The sequence below is a fragment of the Musca autumnalis genome, unplaced genomic scaffold (genome assembly GCF_047663935.1).
Source record: "Musca autumnalis isolate F117 unplaced genomic scaffold, ASM4766393v1 scaffold_5, whole genome shotgun sequence".
In the NCBI taxonomy this organism is placed as follows: Eukaryota; Metazoa; Arthropoda; class Insecta; order Diptera; family Muscidae; genus Musca; species Musca autumnalis.
Window position 1 is genome coordinate 211,498,617 of NW_027412088.1, and position 20,715 is coordinate 211,519,331.

Sequence of the window (20,715 nt, forward strand, 5' to 3'; positions counted from 1 at the left end):
ATTATTTTTTATTATTTAGAAACACCTTCGCGTTAGCATAAAATCAATAGAACAATATTCAGTACAATTTTTAAACTCCGAACTTTATCTAAATTTCAGAATGATCTTCTTAACAAATATTTTTCCATTTCGTAGTTTTTTGTCCAAATTATATAATCCAAGCTTTGTTCCTACACCGAGCCCAAATTTAGTACCATTTGAGGCGTTCAGAGCACACTTCGACTAACTCCATAAAACAAAAAGTTGAGAAAAGCAATGATGAAGTGTATATTGTTTTTTAAAATTCCCCTGATAATATGGATTCAAATATAGAATGTGGAATGCATAATAGCAGGTATAGCTTTCATCTAACGGTATATAAAATAAAATAAAAAACAATAGTCAACAAGCAATCGTTGGTAATGTTGTGGTAATGGTGGAGTTAATCGAAGTGTGCACTGAAAAAAAGTAATAAAGTTAGGTCTAAAATTTTTTTATTAACGAAAAACTTAGTTTTATACACATATATTACAGGTTTTACATAAAAATTAATGTTGGCAGTTCGGTTATAAAACAATATGTGTAATTAATTCATGTTAGCTTTATGTTAGCGGCATTCTTCATGGCTAGGTTTACGACGTTTCCGACGTATGTAATATACGTCAAAAATGTATGTCATATACATATTATTACAATATATATAATTTCCTAAAGGCCATCTATTGTTTCAACAAAAGCCGAAAGAGCATTGCATGTAAAAATGTACACGTTGGGAGCAGAGTTACGTTTGAATGTGGAGTTAATCGAAGTGTGCACTGAAATAAATTGCATATTATTCAGTGGTCAATAAAAACTTGTTATTTAAAGGTGCTCATCTTTATTATTCAGGCAAGATATTATAATCATAAATAGATATTGCTATATCAAAGGCTTTGACACTAAAATCTCAAATTTTTCAAAAAGTGGAGTTAGTCGAAGTGTGCACTGAGCGGCTCATTTAGTACTTTTCGTTCCCCTATAGTATGCAGTTCTCACTTTAACCGTTTACACAATACCAACATGGTTTTGGTACCAACATGTTACCAAACTTTTCGTACACATATGTAGGTAGGTTTCAAAAATTACTTCTAATATTCAACATAAATACCAACCGCAATTCACTTTTCCAGTTTTATCTGTTCCTCTGAAACCAATTATAATACTATTTAGTACTTTTTGTATAAATAAGCATTTTCAAAACCTCCATTAAACCACCTCTCTAAACACCAATTTCTAATCTAAAACCGAATTTCAAAATTCCAGTTCTACCCCTTTACAAAATCACAAATTGAACAAAATTCTGTACCATAAAGCAAATACCAAAATGTACCAAATTTTGTACCATTTAGCAGTTTTCGTACACGACTTTCCAATAACTACTTTCATATATCTGCAATGTAGTTCAATTTGGCACTTTTCCATAAGTACGCATTTCCAAAACTACCTCAATCCTACACTCCAACAGTAATCTGTTCACGCAAATACAACTTGTATCGAATTTAGTACCATTTAGCACTGCTTCGTCCACATTAGAACGATTTTCCAAAGCTACCTCCATATCTCAATTCTAGATTCCAACAGTAATCTTAATTCCAAATTTCAGGATTCCAGCTCTATCCGTTCACCCAAATCCAAAGTGTACTAAATTCAGTACGTTTCGTGTACTTATTTTCATTTTGTAGGAGAGAGAGGTGAGGCATATGGTAACCCTTTGCCTCTCAGCACCCTCTCTCACATACAAACTGACAATTGCCGCAAGTAAACTCGCCTAATGTAAATTGGGACTTAGAATTTCCAAAAACTTTTCTTTGTTACTTTCCATTTGTGACCCTCATTCCAAATTTCAGGATTCCAACTCAATCCGTTCACCTAATTTCAAACTGTACTAAATTTAGTACCATTTCGTACTTTTCGTACCCTTTAGTTCGAATTTCCAAAAACCTTTCATTGTTACTTTTCATCAGTAATCCTCATCCTCAGCTCTATCTGTTCACCCAAATCCAAATTGTACTAAATTTAGTATCATTTATTATTTTTCGTGCACATATAGTTCGAATTTCCAAGAACTTTTCCTTGTTACTTTCCATTAGTGACCTTCTTTCCAAATTTCAGGATTCCAACCCAATCCGTTCACCCAAATTAAAATTGTGCTAAATTTAGTACCATTTCGTACTTTTCGTACCCTTATAGTTCGAATTTCCAAAAACCTTTCATTGTTACTTTTCATCAGTGGCCCTCATTAAAAATTTCAGGATTCCAGCTCTATCCGTTCACCCAAATCCAAATTGTACTAAAATTAGTACCATTTAGTACTTTTCGTGCACTTATAGTTCGAATTTCCAAAAACCTTTCATTGTTACTTTTCATCAGTAACCCTCATTCCAAAATTCGGGATTCCAGCTCTATCTGTTCACCCAAATCCAAATTGTACTAAATTTAGTACCATTTATTATTTTTCGTGCACATGTAGTTCGAATTGCCAAAAACTTTTCCTTGTTACTTTCCATTAGTGACCCTCTATCCAAATTTCAGGATTCCAACCCAATCCGTTCACCCAAATTCAAATTGTACTAAATTTAGTACCATTTCGTACTTTTCGTACCCTTATAGTTCGAATTTCCAAAAACGTTTCTTTGTTACTTTCCATTTGTGACCCTCATTCCAAATTTCAGGATTCCAACTCAATCCGTTCACCTAATTTCAAACTGTACTAAATTTGGTACCATTTAGTACTTTTCGTGCACTTATAGTTCGAATTTCTAAAAACCTTTCATAGTTACTCTTCATCAGTGACCCTCATTCCAAATTTCGGGATTCCAGCTCTATCTGTTCACCCAAATCCAATTTGTACTAAATTTAGTACCATTTCGTACTTTTCGTACCCTAATAGTTCGAATTTCCAAAAACCTTTCATTGTTACTCTTCATCAGTGGCCCTCATTCCAAATTTCAGGATTCCAGCTCTATCCGTTCACCCAAATCCAAGTTGTACTTAATTTAGTACCATTTAGTACTTTTCGTACGATTTTCCAAAACCATTTAATTACATCAACACCACTTCCCAACCTTGATTTCCATACCAAATTCCATGGTTCTAGCTATATCCGTTCAAAATATACAATTGGTACTAAATTTTGTAAATTTTAGTACTTTTCGTACACTTATAGTTCGAATTTCCAATAACCATTTGGTACATCTTTCTAACTCTCCATCAGTGACCCTCATTCCAAATTTCAATATTCTAGCTCTTACCGTTTGCCTAATACAAAGGGTACCATATTTAGTACCTTTTAGTACTTTTCGTACACTTCTAGGTCGAATTTCCAAAAACCCATCCTTATCTCACCCCTACACACCAACAGTAACCTACACCCAAAATTTCAACTTTCTAGCTTCAGCGGTTTCGTCTGGGCGCTGATGAATCAGTCAGTCAGTGAGTCAGTCAGTGAATACCTCACCTCACCGCTCTTTTATATATATAGATTTTTGGAAGTTTATACTCTTTTATTTCGGGAAGAAATGACTTGCTTTTTACGAATCTCTAGAGAATCAAATGTAACGAAAGGAGAGTAGAGGCTTTTTCAAGAAAATATCATTTATGCGTTATTAATTTATTTTTAAGTTATAACATTTTCTTTCCAAAAGTCGTTACTTCTTTCTTTTTAGATTCTTGTTCCTTTTCTTTTCGGACTTTTTGTTCAAATTTCGAGAAACGAGATTTGATTGATTTCATTCTATGTTAGATTTAGAACAGACAAGGGAATGTTTATAATACCAAAAAGTGCAGTCCGATTCTACTTTTGGCTCGATGATTGGGACTTCCTTTTTATTGCAGTGTCTGAACGACGTTTCGAGCTAGGTACAACACCAATTGTTTAGAGGTCGTACTTGTATGATATACAGGAAATGTATGACAACATTACGACGAGAGTTTTAACAACTTTGGTCGTGATTTCGAGTGTCCGACAAGATCAAGCCTATTGTAAATAATAAGCGTTATATAGTTTTAAAGATATTTAGATTAATAAAAAAAATCTAAAGGTGTGTAAATAAAAAACACAAACATCATCTTTATTGGATCGATGGAATGGTTTCAAATGCTGATGAAAAGATCGGATCTTTAACAGCTTCCTTTGCATGAATTCAAATGCTAATGAAAAGATCGGAGCTTTCACGACTTCGTTTGAACCAATGCAAAAGATGTCATGAAATCATGTCATCGCATAGAACCCCATCCTTCAAATTTTGCTGGGTTTATAATAAAAATATATGTATCTGCAATGTTTTTGTTGTGTTATTTTTTGTTTCTGTTATGCACAAAAGCCTCCTAGTATAGTATAATTGAACTACATATGGTAAATTTCAAATTTCCTCTTCAATACCATTGAAAAAAAAACAACATTTTTTTGCGAGCACATCCGCGATTTTTGGTTCTTAGGTTAAGAAAAAATGGTGGTTTCAAATATGTTTGCGTTCACAAAATTGGATGCTGCTTGGGTTTTGTTCCCTTATAAAGAAAAAATTTTTAAAAATTTCCTTTGGGTTTTAATAAGAAAATATATGTATAAATCGTTAACAGAATGTTATATCTATCCGCTGATGTTAAAATATTTCTAAATTTGTTTTTATTTTCGCGGAAAATCAACAAAAAATGAAAAAATCTTAGAGTAAATTTAATTTATTCTAACTCAGGGTCCATATAAATCTCAAAAAAAAAAAAAAATTCTGTAGAGATTTTACAGAATCTAGACAATTTTAAAGATTGGGCTTTTAACTTGCATATTGCAACAACAATAAAAGACAAAAACATATTGTTGGAATATTATTTCAAAAATATATGTTTTGGTTTAATACAAAAAAATCGGAGAAAAATTGTTGGTAGTTATTCTACTATTTCGCTAAATTTCTATACAAAGCCTGAAGTATTTTTCTAAAACTTCTTCAAGAAAAATAGTTTGTCATCGTGAAAGTATATTTGCTTAATGTGATTAGCAATAGAATTAAGAAGTACAGAGTAATATTGAAATTACAATCAAAGAAAAAACATAGAAGTCAAAAACCGTATAATTTGCGAATCCGTTTAAATCAGTTGAGGAGCATGTGCTTGCATGTGCTTTTCGGATACAGGGAGTCCATGCATGTGCTTGCATGTGCTTTTCGGATACAGGGAGTCCATGTCTATTAATATGCATGGTTTTTCCAATGTTTCATTCAGCGGCCAAAGTGTGCCATCAGTTGCATCTTACTATTCAAAAAACCTTCAAGTGGGCAAAAATTACGCGATATGCATATGATTATAAGGTGCATCCGATTTCAATGGCCACCTATTAAAAATACGTCAATATAAATTGTTTTAGACAGATTCGTCAAGAACTGCGGCGGATGTGCCACCAAATTCTATTTTGGGATAAATAGGGATATTACTCCCTAATCTTTGGAATTTGTGACACACCTTTTTGGCAAATATTATAATCGCGTATAAAGGATTACATTTATTTAAAAATAATCAAAGAAAGTCGCGGTTCAATTCGCGGAATTGTCAAAATATATTTTTGCAGATTTTCCTACTTTCAAGGTATCTATATCCGGCGTTTTAGTGGATGGATTCGAACGCGGAAGGGCTTATTAGATCCGGCACGTAAAAAAACTAAAATCACGCGGGGTTCAGGGGTACCTGTACGACAGTTGTAAAATTTAAAGCCAAAAAATAGGTTTTTTTTTTCAGAAAATTTACGCACCTAATTTTCGCCTTTGGACTCCTATTACTAGGAAGCTGTACTGAGCACACACATGTGATATACATCGAACGACGTGGAATCGAGAGTTCTACAATCCTATAACTAGTTTGGATGATTATCTAGTCGCACCCTCTAATTATAAGAAAAATTCGAAAAACACTGAAATCAAAACTTCAAAATGACAGCATCGATTTTAGGGGGATGCATTGTATATATCGAAAAGTCAAGTCACTAGAACCATGTTGCCCAAGGGGTATTCTTTAGTTCTTTCTTTGAGCACAGGGTTGAATTTTGCGTGGTTGGAAAATCATCAAGAAAGAACACAAAAAACTTGTTTACTTCAACACATTTTTCCCATTTTTTTATATTACCACCAACGCAGCTTCCAAGAAAATTATTTGTTATGATCCACTTCAATTAATATAAATACATATATTCATATTTTATAAAATATATTAACAGTTCGCGACTTATTAAATGATGAACCTCAACTTCAACCATTGTAAAACTTTTTTGAATATTACCATATGCATTTTGTCCAATCTTTATTATTTCATGCCTTTAGTTTGAGTGGAAATATATTGGTAGTTTCTTTTTTCCTTTATTGTAGGTTTGTAAATTTTATGGTTGCAGAGTTATATACTCCCTTACAGGGGATAGCAAAGATAGAATATGTCTTCCTTATTGCCTTCTTCCACATAATCAGGGTGATTATGAATGTAAACTTCCCGTGAGTTTTGTCTTTCTGCCGTTTCAACTTAAAGAAAAAAGTGAGAAAACTCACGGGGAGTTGATATTCATAATTGGGCTGAATACAAAAGTATTAACTTTTACCTATATTTAATGTCTAATAATTTCTTTTCTTTTAATTTAGGATTACTCGCGAGATTACATTTATATTTTACATCAGGGTGCTATAAAACATTGTGGCCACTGCGATCATGCATCGATCACTGAAGCCACATACACAAGCTAAAAAGATAACAAAAGTTGCACCACCAGCTCTTCCAGGCGATCCTGTACCTACACCTTCATCATACCAGCAACAAGCAGTACTGTACCGCTTAGCAGGAAACACACCGAGTACTGCTTGCAAGGTACAGTTGGAGGATGATATAACAATGAGTAGTATGGTATCGTCGCCATCACTCGAGGAAGGCGGCTTCAATTTGCCTCGAGAGCCCACTGTAGCACTGAGAATAAAAGGTGAGTTTTTTGTAATTCTAAGTAAGCAATAGGATAATCGATTTTGCCCACAGACGAGATTGGCGAATATTCGACTGCTATGTCATCTTCGGGATCTTCACAAACAGCAATATCCGGATCAACCGGCACTAAAAATGCCCAATCATCGGTACACGCAAATCAGATAATACCAAGCATCCCACCAGTATTTTGTGCCACTTTGCGGGAACCATTAACACACAAAGCCGCCGTCTACTATCACCAGCAGCTGGCACTGCAAGAAGACCAAGGAATTGATTTAACACAATCACCTGGTCGAGATTCTCCAGGTTCATCATCTGGTTCAGCAGGTTCTGGATCTCGCCACTCAACTGCTAGTTTAGATTCGGGTCGAGCATCGTCGTATTTAACTGGTGTTTCCGGTGCAGGTTCTATACGCAGCAGTGGTGGAGGAGGAGCTCTTTCTTCGCCAAGATGTAGCTCATTAAGTTCATGTTCGATTGGATCCATGGATAGACAACGCAACGAGGAGTTGATAGTGGATTGGTTAATGGAAATGAAATACGAAGAGTATGCCCAACTATTTATTGCTGCAGGGTATGATTTGCCAACAATAGCTCGTATGACGCCGGAAGATTTAACAGCCATTGGTATAAAGAACCCACACCATCGTGAACGTATTAAACAGCGAATCGATAAATTGCAAGTTTTGGACAATTTACCACATTTCGTACCGGTGAGTTACTTTCATTGATATATAAAATTACAAACATGAAATACAAAATTAGGGAATATTTAAAAGCTTCGTTCGGACAAAAAACTGTTATACATGCACAAAGGCATTTATGTCTTGGTTGTTACTGTATAAAAAAAAACATTTCATTTTACCTTTCCACTTCTTTCACTAGGGATCTATTGAGGAATGGCTGCAACTGCTTCGTCTGGAGGAGTATCTACAGCCATTGTTGGATCAAAATTATAAAACTGTTCGGGAAGTAACTCAAGTTACTTGGGAAGATCTTGAAGATATTGGCATCGTCAAGCTGGGACATCAAAAGAAAATTTTGCTCGCCATAAAGCGTGTAAAGGATATAATAAGTGGGAAGTGGAATCCCGGGGGATCAAATCTCTACAACCAACAGGTACACTATGAAACGTCTGTTAGCAAAAAATGTTACTGTTTTATTTTTGTTTTTTTTTTTTATATATATATATATTGTTTTCTTATTATTTTTTGTTTTGTTTAGATTTATGCCAAACCTTGGCAACATTTACCACCCACCCCTACCTATTTACCCACAGCTCGAGTTTCGTGGGATGATTCCAAAATTTACGCCAATCCCTCTGCAATGCCAGACACATGCACTTGTTATAGTAATAGCCATGAATGTTGCAATGATAATGACGTTGTATTAATAAAGGTAATTTTTATTGAACGTGTAACAGATACACCGTCCTTAAGGGGTGACCCCCACAAAAAAATGTTATTGGCCCATTTTAAAGTATAAGTAGCATAGAATGTGTGGTAAAACTTTCAAGTAGTTCAAAACAAAATTGACTCGGATATTAGTGTTGGAAGAAAAAATTCATTGTGATTTGTATGTAGCACAGCAACTCGGGATACGCAAGTCCATTTTCGAGTAATCGATTCCTCGATTTTCGAGTAATCGATTATTCGATTTTTTGATTTGAAGAATCTAAAAATCGAAGTCGACTTTTGACTTCATAGAAAATCGAAAAATCGATTTTCTATTATGATTTTTAGATTTTTGCAGTGGAAATCGAAGGATCAATTCTGTTTTAACTTTTAGATGTACTGATGATTGGCTGATGACTTTGACATTTGTTCCAGCTTTTTTGACGTTTTTTCCATTTTTGCGTTCCCGAACTTTTTGAAAAACTTTTGTATGAGAACAAGAATCTTCAAGTTTTACCACTTTTTACTCGAAAAGCGTTCCTTTACTTCAGACACCATAAAATTTATATGGGAGAAGTTTACAACTTTTACCACTTTTGCCGATTTTACCATTTTCGAAAGTAAAGGAACAGACCAATTATTTGTTGTACTGATGGACAAAGTTAACCTAATGCTTGGTTTACATTTACGAAATCCACTTGATTTCAACTGTCAATTCCTTGGCGTATACGTCAAATGAAAACTCACCCGAAATCCATTGGATTTAATTTGACTTTTAAGCAATGGAATATCTCACATATCCTGTTGTATTAATGTGTTATATTAAATAAACAGGCAAAACAATTACATATTTATAACTTTAAATTATAGTTTTAGCTTTATGAATTTAGCTTATAAATAACTTGTATTTATATATGAATTTGTATACATACACTATTTATATTACAAACAAATTTTGTATACATACACTATTTATATTACAAATAGAACATTGGTGGCGTCGTTTTTATTGGGATAGCTAATACAATTTTTGTTGTTTTATTATTTTAAAACAACTAATTTATTAGTATTATATTTTATATGAACTTTTATGCTTTTTGTAGTAGTGGCTAGGTCTGCTCTATTATATAGACTGGATAATAGCATTTTTTTGAAAGGATAAATACTTCCTATTCTTACTGAATTTTCTATACTCTGGTTTATATACATATGTGAGGGTAGGTTTAGTTTATATATCCTTGTTTCCTTTTATGGGGTTGCATATTGGTCATATTTTTTTTTTATTGTTTAGTTTTAATGCTTAAAAACTCTTGTTTTAAGGGTATCTGTAGTAAGTTAATATAAGCTATTGGCCATGTTGGCTTATTTATATTACTATGTGAATTTAATAAATGAAATGAAATGAAAGGTCGAAACTCGACGACACATAGCAGTGGTAAAAAGGTTTGGTTTGTTTCGTAGACACTTTCGTCGGAGTTGTGTTAGGTTGCCAAAGAAAAACTTCTCATCGAAGTTTTTTCTTTGTACACCTTTATACTTCGAGCTGACGATAGATGTTTGGGTATAAAAAGTTTCTTGTTGAAGAAGTTATTGAAAAATAACTTCGGTGGAGAATATCCACAAACAAGAAACAAGGAAACTGATGATATCCAGTGGCGTGGATCGAAACTAGTCTTCCTTGCCTTACCCCTTGGCGAACAATGCCAAACCTTTTCCACTAATAAATTAGTTGTTTTAAAATAATAAAACAACAAAAATGGGATTAAGCCATACTATTTTGAAGAAACAAAATTCTGTTTATATTACTATAGTTTGGAGTAGGAACTCTTCTTATGAATATTGTAAAACTAATTGGCCTTCAGGCGTACTTTACAAAATGTTTCAATAAATAAATAAATTGACAGTTGAAATCGAGTGGATTTCGTAGATGACTAACTTTCTATTGAAAATCTGTTAGTCTCCTCAACGACTACGACAACGATCACACAAACGTACATACATATACATGCCAAATTATTGTTTTGATTTTAAACAAGTAAAAAAGTATCAGTCGGCTTTGCCGACTGTCGGCAAACTAGACTGAAACGAGTACTTTTTTGTTTTCCCAGAAAACAACAGTTAAGAAATAAACGGGAACAACAACCATTGATTTTTTCAGGACTAAGCTAAAATTTTGCCGAGCTTTTTTAAAAGCGTAGTCTCAAAGAGTACTGCGAGTTGGATTCGGAGTCTATGAGTCGTAGTATTTATCGCCCGAGTTCTGATAAAAATATTTTCTTTTTTTAATGTAATTTTCTGAATTTTTAGTTGGCTTTCACGGACTCTATCACCTTTGGTAAATTAGTGAAGTTTTGGTGTTTTTATGACATAAAATAAAATTATTTTCTTACAATAATACAAAACTTTTTTAATGGAAGTGAAGTTAGTGTGTGATATCTGGATATGTACTTTAACACGTTCGCGGACGTGAATGCTATAGCATTCACATTGTCAGCCAATTTTTGTTCATTTACTTGTATACAATCTTAAGTTTTGGTGATTAATATACATAATACGATTTATTTCAACAAGATACATTCTATAATAAATAAAAAATAGTACATAATAATAATCAATAATTAATAAATGAAAACAAAAAAACTAATTTCGAAAATAATTGGGTGTCATTTTTTTCACCTCTCTGAATTTGCTTGCGTCCGCGAACGTGTTAATGAAGAAAAGGCGTTATGTTCGGGCAGAACTGTTAAACCCTCCACATTAAAACACTGTATAACTCTATTCGAAATATTCTCGAATGCAACCCTGTATACGAACGCCGATCTAATTACCCCACTTTCTGCATGGATGTTCTCCCAACAAAAGGATTTCCTAAATCCATATTACAGACAATATTTTTAAAAATTAACAGCTTCGAATTACAGAAAGCGAAACATGGAGCTAGAACCAAAAAATAAGAGCTAATGTGGTTGAAAATTCTGAGATACACCAAAATGTAAACCTATATGGGTAGTATTCATTTGGAAGCTTTTTAGTGATTGCTTCAGTTGTGTTGGAGAATTTGGGTAAAAACTTTTGTATGAGGACTATATCGAACGTGGTCTGATATGGTTCATTTTCAATTGTAAACATCTAAATTTCAAACTTGTATCTAAAATATTGTGATCTCTCTCTATTGAATGTAAATACTTTGTGGCAATATTGCATACAGAATGAACTAAAAACCTTTAAAATAGCTTTACGTAACGCTTCACAACATTTTTAACTTTCATAATTTTTGGTCAAGTTGGTTGATTATGTTACTCATACGTTTTGGAAGTAGTACACGAACTAGATTACCCAACTCTATTTATTTGTCTGTTCCAGAAATGCAAGAATCTACTAATTTTTACTATTTTTCCGATAACATAAAGGAAAAAATGTTATCGTAGTGAAAAATAGTAGCTGTAGGCAGGTTATGGAACAGAGCACATGTTGACATGAAACTCAAAATAAGTCTTATGCCAGACTATAAAAATTTTCATTACAAAATTCTTTGGGGGCTATCATGAACGGCAATTCCCCGTGAATTTCACTTTCTCCCTTAAGTTGCAACGGCGGAAAGACAAAACTCTCTTTTAAATTTTCATTGACGTCCACAATCGTATATGAAATCATATAAAATTTTTTAATTTTCATTGTTTTGCATTGTTTTAAGAATTACGAATTTAAACACAAAGAATAATTTCAGATTACAGAACCAGAGTTTCACCCCCTTCACACCTCTTACCTATAAAATCATAAGACTAATATTTGATACCTTATTTTTTCCCATTGAATATTACATAAAGCGATACATGTTAGAACTTCAATCAGTTCAAAAAGTTCAGTTACATTTATTCCTCCTTGTGATTTTCATAAAAAAGTTTTGTCAGCTTAAAAGACAGTGAATGGCACGAGATAAAAAAAGTCTCTAGTACCAAAATTATTATCGGAGCGCAAACAAAGTGTGGGAGAATTCCCGTTTTTATACACTTGTACGCCTACATCTCAAAAAATGTAGTCCTTAACTTAAATTTTAGAGTATAAAGGAACCTTTAAAATGCCATGGTTTGAAAAGGAATGAGGTATTCATTATAAAAAAGTTGGCATACATTGATTACACTGTGCAGCAGCATTTTTGGGGGTGGAAAACTTCGTTTGGAGATGAAAGCCTTGATGAGTATACTAAGAACCCAAAAGGAAATTTTCGCCATAGGTCAAGTTTCTGAGATATCGCGCGATGAAGTTTTTGATTTTGATATCTCCGTTTGGTGTTGTTGTAGCTTCGTTTTGAGGTGACATGTCTTCAGTGAAATCGATTGGCGAATCTTTCTGTAGAACATTTCATTTCTCTAACTCAATGCTTTTCATGTCCTTTTTGTCCTTTATTTCTTGAACCGTAGTGAAAGTACCACAAGATGCGATTTTTCAGCATCCAAATATTCTACAAAAATATTGCTCAGAAGATTTTAGGTACGGTTCTCTTTGACAACTACTCGATTTTGTTCCGTTTTCATTGTCATTTTTGACATTTATTCGGACTTGGTTCAGAATTAAACTATGTTTTGTTTTTCTATATATTCGTTATTGGTTATGTATAGGTATGTAGACAACAATTAGATATTGCTTATGTAGATATCTGGGATGCTTCTGAAATATTTACCACAAATAGCTCTTGTAATGATGAACACGTTAATAACAAATTTTCTTGGAGGATAGATCCGGTTATCTCAGTTTTTGAACCGGATATTCCGACATTAAAACCGATTTTCGAACCGGTTTTAAGTAACCGATTAAACTTATATGTATACCATTAAAAATCTTATAGAGTTGTCAATCACATTAAATTAATTCGCTTATGAAAACTTTGCTAGTTGCAGTTCTAGAACAAAAAAACCGTTTTTAAGGAAAAATATCAGTACGCGCAAATATAGAGATCAAAGGCTGGGGGGTGAAAAATTCTTTTTGGCTATGTCGAATGTCGAGTATTGCCATAGATCAAGAAAAACGTTTTTTTTTTTTGTTCTAGAATTAATTTAATGTGATTGGCAACTCTACAAGCTTTTTAATGGTAAATATATAAGTTTAATCGGTTACTTAAAACCGGTTCGAAAATCGGTTTTAATGTCTGAATATCCGGTTCAAAAACTGACATAACCGGATCTATCCTCCAAGAAAATTTGTTATTAACGTGTTCATCATTACAAGAGCTATTTGTGGTTAATATTTCAGAAGCATCCCAATATCCAATTGTTATGTCTACATACATATACATAACCAATAACGAATATACAGAAAAACAAAACATAACACTGTGCAACATTTTTAAGGTGATCTTGTGCAAACAACTCGAACTGAAGATTTTTTGAAAGTACAGACCCAAACGACAAGAAACCCTAGTTGGGTTTTGTTGTGTCAGATCCAGCTCCGATTTTATGGCCCCATCTAAACATGGTTAAATATTGAGTTTTTAAAGAAATTCGGGGCTATATCTCTGGAACCAATGCGAATCTTCTTTTGACCTCTGAAGCAAATTTGTAGATAAGGACAAGAATACAATATTTGGAGAAATAATGAACTCGAAAAACTACATTAATTGCCTCAAATTTCAAAATATATGCAAAAATAGCACAATTTTTATAAATTTCGTACCGTAACTCAGAAACCGTTAATTTTTTCTGAGTATTTTCTTTTGGAAAAATATTGCCTGGAATGTAATACACAACTCTTCAGAATATGTCATTGTTGTAAAATGCCTCTATGCCGTTGTTTTCAGTACATTTTTCAACGACGATTTAATAAAAATTTCAATAATGTAGTGAAATCCGAAATGCGAGAATAAACTCTTGGTGTGAACTGTGTTTGAAATACGTGTTGTAAAAGATATGATGCAAAATACCGCTGAAACAACATGAAGTAAGCGTTTTAGAGATTCAGAATGTTCTGAAGAATTGTTGAGAACTTTATTTGGAAGATTTTTGCAAAAGGTTACTTGGTTCAACTCCCAATAGTTTAGCCGATACTGACCAGAATTTCAGCAATTATGTAAAATTTTCTATATTTTATAGATTTTGATGCCCTAGATGGAGTTTTTCTTATGTGGTTTCTTCAAAAGATAAGTTCTACTAGTTTAGGGCTACAATATTGCTAAAGACAGCAAAGCCAAATTCCTATTCGTTTCTGAGATAAATGCCTGATAAATGCAAAAAAGTGTAGATTTAGCCCGGTTTAGATGAGGCCATAAAATCCGAACTGGATCTGACAGGACAAAACCCAACTAGGGTTTTTGTAGCCTAAATATGTACTTTCAAAAAATCCATACTAGAAGTTGTTTGCATTTTCAGTGTTGCATAGTGTAATTTAATTCTGAACCAAGTCCGAATAAATGTCAAAAATGACAATGTAAACGGAACAAAATCGAGTAGTTGTCAAAGAGAACCGTACCTAAAATCTTCTGATCAATATTTTCGTAGAATATTTGGATGCTGAAAAATCTCATCTTCTGGTACTTTCACTACGGTTCAAGAAATAAACGACGAAAAGGACATGAAAATCATTGAGTTAGAGGAATGAAATATTCTACAGAAAGATTCGCCAATCGATTTCACTGAAGACATGTCACCTCAAAACGAAGCTACAACAACACCAAACAGAGATATGGAGCTATTTTCCCAAGTACTATAGGGAAAAAATCAAAAACTTCATCGCGCGATATCTCAGAAACTTGACCTATGGCGAAAATTTCCTTTTGGGTTCTTAGTATACTCATCAAGGGCTTTCATCTCCAAAAGAAATATTCCACCCCCCAGACTTTAAGTTCCATTTTGTGTCACAGTGTTATACGAACAGCTGGCAGAAAAATCTTAAATCCTGATTACAAAAATATAAATCTTTTCGGGGGGAAGTCCATACTTTCCGAGATATGGGCCTCTGAAGTTCCGTAAATTCCCTTGTTTACTTAGAAAAAAATACAATTTAAAAGAAAATGTTGTTCCCTTGTCCGAGATTTGCACCTGTCCATAGAAGAAAGTCTTAAATCCCCGGCCGAAGGCCGGCTATTTAGAGATACATTGTATTGCATATGATAGTGATAGATTTCCGGAACTTCAAAGGCCATATCTCGGGAAGTATTGACTTCCCCCGAAGAACTTTACATTTTTGCAATTAGGACGAGAAGATGTACCTGTGGTAAAAATTTCAAATTTTTCTGCCAGCTGTTCGTATAATCAATTTGTTCCAAAAAGTTTTGTCAGCATAAAAGACAATGAATGACACGAGATAAAAAAAATACATCGTTACAATTTGCCATTTATTTTGACTTATTTACGATATTTATTTTGAGTTATTTTGTTTACTTTTTACCCTCGTATTTGGGCTTAAATTACTATATTTATATTTATTATTTACCATAATAATAAAATAATAAATGTAATTTGCTATATTCATTATTTTAATTGTGGTGAAAATACCAGGTACGTCAACCACGAGGTAAAAGTTTAGAATCTCTCGAAGACATACATGATAACAGCACTAGAAGCCATTTGACATTTAGTCATTACACAACTACGGATTATGGACATTTTGCTCATCCATCCAAGATTCAACAACATCAAGTGTTGCAGCAGCACCAACAACAACACCATTTGCAGCAAGTTGGATTAGTCGGAGGCCCTGTACCAACGGTAGGTGGAGCTCAACGAATCCTAAGCAATCCCAGCACAATGGTAATTGAAATTAGAATTATGATAATTGTTCTCATGTATATTTTCTTTTAGAATTGGCGACGTTCATATGATGATGGTGACATAACACCTACAAACGATGCTGCTGCTCGTGAACTAATATACGAAGAAGGGGGAGGGACCCTGCCACGTCAACAGCGTGGTATTCTTCAACGAGCTGTTCTGAACACTATGCCTCCGTTAGAGCATCACCATTACATGAATGCTGCTGCAGCAGAATATGTGTGTCACGCCGCCGGATTAGGTAGTGCCAGTGCAAATGTTTCATCTGGTACAGCATCCACTACAAACGCAATCGATACAACTAACCTAAATAATGTAATACTAGATGGGTTAAATGTATATTTTTTAGTAAAATATTACAGTCGTTTTATATGTGTTTATTATAGCCTTATCTGACGGGAAGCCCAATGACCGGCAAGAAAATTGCTCCAGAACCTCCAAGACGTCATTGCAGTATACGGAACACTCGTGCAATATGCCAAGATGGGTCGCAATTAAATGCAGGTCCGGGTACAGTTAGTCATGGTCTTGCAACAAACATGTATTATGGATCTGTTGGAGCGCCAAACTCATCATCAGCTATTCATCCCCATGCTGCATATTTACAGCAGCAGGCGTCCCAGCCAATTTACGCAAATTACGCCACAATACAGCAAACAACAGCAGAAATTCATTGCGAAAAAACACATGATAATAAGGTAGGACAGTAATCATTGTCTATAAAAATTGTACACTTACGATGTTAAATTTTATAGTCCACTTCTAGTATTGATTCCATTGACACAATACCATTTGCTAATGAGAACACTGGCACCATTAAGCAACGTTTACTTAACCGCCAAGAACTGACGGCAGGTGCATCCAATTCTATTTCCCAATCAACTCCTGGCAGCCACCTTCACTCCTCTTCGTCGTCGTCGTCCTCGTCATCGACTAATACAATTGCTAATATAACACATTCATTCCATTCATTGAAGTCGTCATCATCTTTACATGACGCGTCGTTGATAAGAAGCGATAGTATCGGCAGTACCGCAAGTGGGGGCAGTGTTGGCCTTACACTGCTCAGATCGCCGACATTACAATATCCTCCAGTTCAGACAGAGAGTGTACCAGCACTGGCTGGAGTTGATAATTCTAACACCGACGAAAATGATTCTGGTAGTCCTATGGAAGCAAGTGCCATAACGAATTCTAGTGCCTGTGGCAGTGATGCAAAAAACATTTCATCTTCAACATCCAATGGACCGAAAGTTTCTGTAAACGTACTTAACGATATCGGCAATATGTTGGCAAATCTCACTGATGAATTAGATGCCATGCTGGAAGAGGAAAAACGTGTAGGCTTAAATACAGATAGTGAATAGACATAACCATACGGCAATCAAATCCACAAATATTGAATGAAAAGCAGGTGCTATTCCCACAAAATACACTCTTTTTGCAGAAAATCGAGTGAATAATTGTAGACTACATAGGATAATACATATGTATGTAGTGGTAGCTAACATTAGGAAAGGTCGGGTATCTGGTTTTCCACATTCCCCGAAATTTAATTTGTGTAGCTTTTTTAAGATGGTTCTATCCATAATTTCTATGACCGCTCTAATAAATTAAAAAATAGAACTCGACCTTATCAAAATAAAACTTATATACAGGACGCATTTATGTTTCTCCCAATGGTATTGAATTTTCAAACTAATAAAAAATATATATAATAGCATATTTATAAAATCTAAGTAATAAGACTAAATGGATAAGAGTTGAATTGAGCTAAATTAATATACATATTTTCCAAGACATTGGAATCGAACAAAAATCTTACAAACCGGCTTCCATGTAATGTAATCGTTTCGCCAAGTTGTCCAAGTATTGCCACTATTAGTGTATGTCATTTAATAATTTTGTAGTCTTACAGTTTAGCCGTGCTAATGCATACCGGCAAAAGACGATGTTTCTATCGCAAAAACACTAGTTAACAACAGTACTTTAGTTCGGAAAAGAAATCCAGGATCAAATCCAATGGAAATCTCAGTCACTCTTTTTCAATACATTTCTATTCTAAAAATCAATGACATCTGCACTATTTATTTTGGAAAGGAATATCGTTTAAATAACATATACTGAATGAATTTTACTTTATACGGTCGATGCAAAATGTAAGCAATATTTGTAAAACTCTTATGCATATATTCTTATTGCCGAAACAATATACCGAAAATACATACACATACATATATACTGGAGAGGACCTTTTTCCAATTCGATCTTATTAAATATAAATGTTAACATTAAGAATGAATAATTCAAAACTTATTCCACTTAAAAACAAACAAAAACAAGCTTTTTAAAAGTATACTTTTTGTACGTTTAAAATATGCAAAAAAAAACTATGTTAACAGAAGCATGTATATCAAAATTATGTGCTTAATAAAACACAAGTTATAAGACAAATACTTGTGTTAAGTAAGAATAAAAAATAAATCTAACATATATATTCATATATAACATTTATACTTACATTAAAAATAAACTTTGATAAAGGATAAAACGTAACATATTTGCAAATTGTTTATATTGGTCCATTGATACCCTATGCCAGATCACAACGGACATCGTACATATTTTGTATTTTCCTGTTTATTTAAAGTAAATGATCAGAAACTTGTTATATGATCGAATCTACAATAAACAAAATAGTCCGAATGTAGGTTAGGTAATGTGCCCCGGTATCTAACATTAGAATGTTTTGTTAATATTAAGAACCTACACAAATTCTTGCAAACATGTTTCATGATTATGTTATCTATTAATTCGAAATTTGTTTTATTCCAGATTATTTTTTATGAATCAAATCATATAAATAAATCCTTATAATAAAAACTGTTAAGAGTGTGCTTAATTTATTTTAGATCGACTTTGAGATCCCTACCATGAGCAGCTGACTTTTTTACGCGCTCTTGAAGAAATTATTAAAAGTGGATTTTTGAGTAGTTTAAAATCGTTTTACACCAATATATTTTGTTCGTGGTGTTCTTGAACATTGACATTTTTGCTAATGTTTGGAGTTGCTGTGTAAATTATTTGCTGTCAGTCAATATTAATTAATTTTTGGTGGAGCTGTGGATTGCTGCTTTGTATTACACACATTCGCTAATACACTCACATCTTGTTTGTTTACTTTTCTGCCGCCGTTATTGTTATGGCACCAAGCAAAGCTGTGTCAAGTCACAAATGTCCATTGTGCGACAAAGCCACCACAAAAGGAACGTACAGAGTGGGGTGCATGAAATGTAATAGATATTTTCACCCGAAATGTATAAATATCTCCATACAGGATTTAAAGACAAAACCAACTTTGAAGTATACCTGTGCAGCCTGTAAACTACCGTCTAGGACATCTTTTGCTGTTCAAATGCCTTGTAGCAGTCGTGGTTCTAATGGGGAAGCTTCAAGAAGCTCCGTAAATTGTGATTCTAATGGCTCCGTAAATGCTGGTGATCGGGTCCATCGTAATGTACCTGTGCAGTCTTTGTTTGATGAGTTGGCTAAATCCTTAAAGCAAAACCTTGATGATCGTATGCAACAGTTTATGTCGGACTTTGAGGCATCTATGAAGAAACAGATAGATGATCACATACAACAGTGTATGACAAGTTTCGAAGCTATGGTGAATGATGTGGTGGGTAGTTTTCGATCGGAATTTAATGGCGTCCTTACGCATAACTGATACCAATGTGGATGAGTGTCAGCGTAATTTAGCTAAGCTTAAGTCCGATTCCTTTGATAAATTTTCCCGATTTCAACGGGATAACTATGTTAACGAAAGGCGTATGAATCGTTCGAACATATTAATCAATGGCCTACCTAGAGGTATTGTCGACCTTCGTGATCCTATCATTAAGATAGTAAGTTTATGTGGGGTTGGAATCCAGGCAAGTGACATTAACCATTGTTGTTACGTGTATGGTGGAAAGTCTGTGCTGGTGAAATTCATTTCGGTTCACACTAGGGATACTATTATGGCTAATTTTCACCGTTGTAAATCGATTCTCCTAAAGGATGTGGTTGTTAGTGGTGGCATGTCACGGATTTATTTAAATGATCACCTAACTCCACCGGCTGCTCAGCTGGTTTATAAATGTCGGAGGTTGCGACGAGAGAACCGGATAGATAAATATGTTCTAATTAATGGCGACCTGCCTAAGGTTAAAGTCACAGCTAATTCTTCCTCTGAACCGCTAGTATTGGATGCTCTTGAATTAGAGCGCTATTTTGGCGCGTCTGGCGATAATGTTTCCACGCCTAGTGTGGGAGTAGTGGTGTAGTGTTTGATTGCAGTTTTCGAGAATAATTATTTTTATTGTCTTTATTTACGCTTTTATATATTTCTTCAATTTCTCCATCTTTGATATGAATTCTTGTAACCTTGGCAATGTTATTCATGATAATTCCTATTTGCGTTCATCATTTGGTGGTCTCAGCAATAGCCTTAATATCGGGCATTTCAATTGTCGTAGTTTTAACCTGTCTTGTAGGTCAGCTAAAATGTCTGAGGTGAGAAATGTGGTGGAAGATAGTTTGTTGAAAGTTGT

The 20,715-nt window shown here is 34.0% G+C and overlaps 1 protein-coding gene across 10 annotated transcripts in view; it reads left to right on the forward strand.

The window, feature by feature from the left end:
• The window catches only part of ckn (CRK like proto-oncogene, adaptor protein), a 94,169-nt gene extending 75,166 nt beyond the window's left edge, over positions 1 to 19,003 (forward strand). For 3 of the 10 annotated variants that reach the window (XM_073992458.1, XM_073992457.1, XM_073992459.1), the window contains 8 exons: positions 6,630 to 6,961; positions 7,015 to 7,676; positions 7,849 to 8,082; positions 8,188 to 8,361; positions 15,848 to 16,057; positions 16,151 to 16,435; positions 16,507 to 16,818; positions 16,876 to 19,003. In XM_073992458.1, the coding sequence (XP_073848559.1) occupies positions 6,697 to 6,961; positions 7,015 to 7,676; positions 7,849 to 8,082; positions 8,188 to 8,361; positions 15,848 to 16,057; positions 16,151 to 16,435; positions 16,507 to 16,818; positions 16,876 to 17,487 (2,754 nt within the window). In that variant the 5' untranslated portion in view covers positions 6,630 to 6,696 and the 3' untranslated portion in view covers positions 17,488 to 19,003. Of the gene's footprint in view, positions 1 to 6,629; positions 6,962 to 7,014; positions 7,677 to 7,848; positions 8,083 to 8,187; positions 8,362 to 15,847; positions 16,100 to 16,150; positions 16,436 to 16,506; positions 16,819 to 16,875 lie in introns of all 10 variants that reach the window. The other 7 variants (XM_073992463.1, XM_073992462.1, XM_073992464.1 and 4 more) reach the window with 3 other exon arrangements.
• Positions 19,004 to 20,715: the final 1,712 nt, after the last annotated feature.